The 6088-nt window shown below is 36.9% G+C and overlaps 1 protein-coding gene across 1 annotated transcript; it reads right to left on the bottom strand.

The window, feature by feature from the left end:
- Positions 1 to 915, bottom strand: LOC133863743 (xyloglucan endotransglucosylase/hydrolase protein 31-like). Its single transcript, XM_062299820.1, has one exon. It carries the CDS (start codon positions 838 to 840, stop codon positions 196 to 198), a length of 645 nt encoding a protein of 214 aa, XP_062155804.1. The 5' UTR covers positions 841 to 915; the 3' UTR covers positions 1 to 195.
- Positions 916 to 6088: the final 5173 nt, after the last annotated feature.

Genomic DNA, 6088 nt, shown 5'->3' with positions numbered 1-6088 from the left:
TTTTCTCAACCAAATGGAATTTCTTAGAATCTTTAAAACACAAGTTGGAAACAAAAAGCCATCAACAGTTAATAGTTATCATCACCAAAAAATATGAGTACAACAGATTACCCCCAAAATCAAACAACATCAATCGAAACCAATCATTTATTGAAATTTTGAAAACACCCACCTCAAGAAATCAGAAAGCCCAGATCACGAATCACAAGAACAATCCAGTGCAGTCCCTGCAGCCGGCACATGAATATCCTTGTAGACACAAACATACGGTGCATCACAACCCACATACTTCCCAGTCCACCTCGCCTCATCAATGTAGCTCGCATCCCAAACCGAAGCATACAAAAACATGGGCTTGTCAGGAAAATCCTCACCGTCCCTTCTCTCTTCCGTCCTCACAACCTTCCCATCAATGAGCCACTGGATCTCGTTCGGGCCCCACTTGATCACATACTCGTGGAACCCATCGGAGCAGTCGAAACCCAACTGGTGAATGCTCTCCCTATTGCCGGTACCGGTAGTGAAGTAGTTAGTTTGCACGATGGTCTTGTCCTTGCCCAAGAACTCGAAGTCGATCTCGTCCTGAGATTTGTCGCCCTCGAGGGAGGAGAGGTAGAGGTTGAAGTTGAGGCCGCTGGTGTTGCCTGTAGGACACTGAATGAGGGCGCTGAAAGTGCCGTAGAGAAACCTCGTAGTGGTGCGCCACCTAGCGCCGCCGCGGTGGTCGAAGGTGAGGGTGATGGTGTTGGAGTTGGGGCAGTGGCTGCAGGCTTCTGGGGTGTAGTCTATGGCGATTTGTTTGAGGAGTTGGGTTTCTGGGTGGAGAACTGGATCAGCCATTGTTGTTTCCACTTTCCCGAGAGAGAGATGTTGACTTGGAACCTGATCTTTTTGTTGTTCTGTAGCTCCAAAGTGCATGATTGTTTGATAATGAAGTCTGTAGGCAATACTCCGTTTTTTTACAAAAAAAAAAAAAAAAAAATGATAAGAATAATAATTTTAAAAAAATATCAAAAGTCTGGAAAAATGAGTACTTTTGTCATTTTTACTAAAAAAAAAAAAAAAAAATACAAATTGTGGTATTACATTTAGAAGTCAGCAAAAACATTATATTTAGAAGAGATAAATGTGCTTTTCCTGAATTTTTTATTTTTATTTTTTCAGTTCAGTAAGACTTTAGTCTTTAGTGTGGGTGAAGAGGAGTGAGATCTAATTAGGTCAATCTCAGCCGATCATTTTGACAATGGACCACGTCGGCAAAGATAGAAGAAACTAAAAATGAGTGGTTTTGTGGTGGTCCAAATCAAGAATGCAAATATTCATTTGACCATCTCGAATTAAGAATGCAGGCCTAGGCCGAGTAAGTTGGACTTAAATCGCAAGCCCTTACTAGTCGAATGAACCAACAAGCCATCAGATCGCATGTTGGGAGTGGTCGAGACTCTAGACCACCAATGAAGGAGGCTGGTCAAATTTTTCTTTTGGGCTGATGTTAAAGGGTCGCCTTGCACTATCATGTCAAAGAGTATAAGAGGCGACAATAAAATATGAGTATCTTTAACTACAATGTATTATCATGGATTAATGCTACTCTTTTACACTCATTCATCGCTTGCATATCATATTGACCATATGACACCACTACTTTACAAAGACCATACCTCACCGGTGAACAACACTCGACAAAACACATACTTCCATTAGAAAGATTCGGATTTGACATCACCCCTAGTCAAGGTTGTGCCAAATCAAAGGCGACACTTCTTTCATTTGTCTATCATTCTCGCATTAGAATATTCTTCTAGCTATCACTCACTTAAAGGAATTCATTAACCGTCCTTGCTAACTTAAGCATCAGATATATCTTTTACAGACACTCCCAACAAGTCTCCAATTTCATTCTCGCTCTTTTTACAAGCATTCGTTAGCTAAGGGTAGTTGTGCGATGAGTTGTGTTTGGCCTGCACTCCGGTCTCAATTTCTACTTAACATGATGATGATTTGTACAACATTTGGACTACATTACAAAAAGCACCTATCTAGGTTTTCTTTTGTGCTGGAGTCATCCAGGCATGCGATCTGGATACAAAAAGCCTTAATTATATATATGGAGCCTAAGCTCAAAGGGAGAAAATAAAATTTTGAAATCTCACTAACACAATGCCAATTCCCCCGATTTCTAGATATGATCATGCATTAAGAGTGCGTTTGGCACTGTCATTTTCAAACAAAAACGTGAAAAATATATCATTTGAATGTGTTTCAAAAAATGCATGAATTTAAAAACTAAATTGCGATTTTATCAAACACATAATTACGTTTTCAAATCGTATTTTTTTGAAACCATAAACCTAAAAGAACCCGAAGTATCGTGAAAACTTCCTCTAACGATCCAACCCACACTAAAGTGGGTCCGAAATGAAAGCATAAGAGTTTTTGTCTATTATCGTTTATGGACGCATGTACCTGTACTCTTTTATGGGCTTCGTGGGAATAGGTCAATGTAAGTGGCCGAAGGCATACACGGAAGAATTAATGATACTGTTTTTATATGATGAAGATGCCGTTTGGTTGGTAAGAAAATGACCAGTCAAGTAGAAGGATTGATTCAACTCCGCTGCTCACTTCAGATGACTCAGTCATTTGTAGATATCATCGATGCAATCATTAAATTTGGTACCCAACGTTAGGTGTTGGCGGGTTGCTAACAGAGTTAGCATGGATGGAGCCGAATTAGAATTCTTTTCAATTATTTGTTTGAATTTGAATAGGTGATTGTGAAAAATCACGTATGAAATTTACTTGACCGAATAAGTGGTTGGACATTCCGACTTTTATATGGTCAGATTGGTCCTATAAGTAGTATCTCACAAGAAATATGTTGCACAACAATGCTGATATATCTAACATTTTTATTTTATTTTTTTAAAACAAAATTTGGACACATCAATATTGTTGCACAGTTGTTGCGCATAACATATCTCATTTCACAATCATATGCCCCAATTTTTTCTCTCAAATTCGGACAAATAATTTAAAATAATCCTCATTCAAGGAAAACACCCATATGTAATTGAGACATGATAAGTTCGTTAATATATTTGGGTCATTCTCTTATTCTCTCATTTTAAAAATTAATCATTGAATCTGTAAGACTTAATGATTAGAGAATACAATAAAGCTTTTTTTTTTTTTTTTGAATAAAAATATGCAAAATTTAGATCATAAAAGGGATTTTGGGCAAGTATTTGTTAGTACCATCCATTTGCAATTTTACACCATGCCAATAGCTAGGAGATTAGGCATTTTTGGGACTTTGACTCAGGTATAGTGAAATGGACACGTGTCTTAATCTCAACGGGTTTAATTCCACCTGAAGCTCAACCCAACTACGTGCCTCCCTCCTCCCGGCTTTGTTTTTTAACGAGTGGAGGTCAATTTTTCTCTCAGTTAATAGGGTTATAGAGTTTTGTTTCTTCAGCCATAATCGGTGGTGGATGTTCTTCCTTAGTTCTTTTGGGCTACAGTGGTTTGTATTTTTTTTTTTTTCTTGTTTTTTCTTTCTTTCGATTATGGCAGGAATATTCAACTCAAGAAATCCAGTTTGGGGAGTGGCAGCGTCGGTTCTTCTGCTGGGTGCTTTCGGTAGCGGCATGTGTCCAGCGAAGTCAGCCTCTTTTCTCCACTACCGAGGACTTGTTTTTGGGTTTTTTCTGCCTTTGTGTTTGTATATTTTCCTTGTTTCTTCGGTACAGTCTGTCTTTGTATTACTTAAATTTTACTAGAATTTTTATTGACTAAATGCTAGATCGACACTCTTTTATTTTGAGAGTTAGCGTTAATATAATTAAAGAGATGCTCAAATGTAATTCTTGTAAGATTTGTATTTCTACTTTGGTAGTTGTTTTTTAAGTCAAAAATTCTTCTGATTTAGAGTGCGAGGGGACTTGTACCTCTTTTTTAATATGTAAACCTTCATGTCTTTTCAGCAATATATAGTATGTAGCATATGCTACAATATTCTTAAAAAAAAAAAAAAAAAAGACTGAGTCATCGATCTGTTGATATCATGAAGCAATGATTGAATTTGCTAACCAACATCGATCAATTAACAAACCACACTTTGCAAATTGCCAAGTCATTCCAATTTCCACTTTCTACATATCTGACTAGGCCTTATACGTACAAGCCGTTTTGATTTGAAGCATAGGATTATGTGGATAATATCACCCATTTGGATCATAAATGGTGCCACGTGTCTTGCTCACAACACCCACGTTGCTAACAGACAAATTAATCCCTCAATTCGAATGGAATTAATTTTGGGTATTAAAGGCCTCATGATTAGGACTAATAAGCGTATTTATTTTGAATACAATTTATAGACTTCATTAATAATATGTCGAAGACAATAGAGCTAACATAAGAGCTCTACATAACCAAAGTGTGTATCTCTGACATTACAATACTCCGAACACCTTTAGAAGTATTTGAATAATTAATTAATTAAATTGTTAAAAATTTGGACAGTAGTAACGAGAGAACACATATGAAACCTACCCATTTATCTAAATAAATTTTAAATTGTCTAACTATCTATCTCGATAAGTCAATTCTATATGAATTCTCTAACAATCACGGTCTAAATTACTATTAATTTATATAGCAATTTGATGGGGATACCGATTTATAATTAGTCCTAATCTGCATGGCATTGCTTGGACATCAAAACAAATAAAAATGGTTTTTCTTCCAATCAACCCACAAAGCCTTAGCAGTCCATATTTGAACGTTAAGAATTGCTTCAAATTTAAGGGATATATGATATTATTTCACCAAGAAATTGCAAACAGCACAAAGGACACGGTACGGAGTGTTGGAGCCCACAAATCATTCTATATATTTCCAACGACTAAAATCCAACGGTCACCTCCACGTCACAACAATTAAACTAACCTTTCCCGCCGGGTTTTAGAAATTCCGATCGCAACGTTTTAGGAAATTAATCCGTTTTTCATTTTACTAGCCGACGAACTCTGACCGCCTTTATCGTGTCGGCTTCTCTCTGTATTTTTCCATTGTTAAGCCGTTTGGCTCGGGTCTGATTGAGCCGCGGCTTTCGAGTTGGCCCATGCTTGGTCGCCTTTGCAAAAAGAATATTGAGGTTCACAAAAAACCATTTCAATAACCATGCTTTAAGAACTCATATGGTATGATCTTTGAGACATTAAAAGTCATCCACTAAACATATATCATATATGGAGTACTTTGAGATTTATGGTGCAGTGATTTAGTTAAGTTTTAAACGCTTTTCCCCATCCACGAGCGTCCTTAAACTCATCTTCAACAAATGAAATCTCAAAAGTAAAACATTTAATTGAAATAAGAATAAATAGTGAAGTTAGAATTCAAACTCTCTCTCTATTAATTAGTTTTCTCTTAGGAATACACCACTGACTTAAGCTTCACACAGGCTCTCTACCGGTGCCTTTCTGAGTGACGTCACCCTATGACCCTAATAATCTTCTCTTGTTTTTAAGATAGCCTCCAATCCAACAATCCGAAAATTTAGCTCTATCAACATAGAGCCGAAGATGCGGCAATTTGGAAGTACATTATGCACACGATTGAAGATTAAAAAAAAAAAAAAAAAATGGTGATTGAAGAGTTAATTAGAAAATTAGAATGAAACAAACTATGATAGAGACCATAGGCATCTGCCTGCACCTGCATTCATCACTCCTTGGAGCCGTCTAATACATAGAGCAGAGCTAACTTAGGCAACTTGGAAGCACATTATGCACACGATTGAACATTAAAAAAGTAGCCATTGAAGCTAGAATAAAAAATACGAAAGAAACAAACTAATAATAGAGATGGGTATATGCCTGGATCTATTACTTCAATTCTTGGAGCTATCATCAGCTATCTTATATATATATATATAGCGCCAGATCGTACCATCTATGCCTATGAGCTTTTCACATGCAATAACATATAAAAATTCCTCCCCTAGTCCTTGCTGAGCCCAAAAGAAAACTAGTTAAAGCTCAGTTTCAATCTCGATCCTTGCGGTTTTTTTGTGTCA

The sequence above is a fragment of the Alnus glutinosa genome, chromosome 3 (assembly GCF_958979055.1).
Source record: "Alnus glutinosa chromosome 3, dhAlnGlut1.1, whole genome shotgun sequence".
In the NCBI taxonomy this organism is placed as follows: domain Eukaryota; kingdom Viridiplantae; phylum Streptophyta; class Magnoliopsida; order Fagales; family Betulaceae; genus Alnus; species Alnus glutinosa.
The sequence above is the reverse complement of the archived record's forward strand: the minus strand, read 5'-3'. Positions and strand labels throughout refer to the sequence as shown.

What these genes read in the sequence shown, in the direction of transcription:
- LOC133863743 (XM_062299820.1), bottom strand. Translation starts at nt 840, where the DNA reads ATGGCTGATCCAGTTCTCCACCCAGAAACCCAACTCCTCAAACAAATC.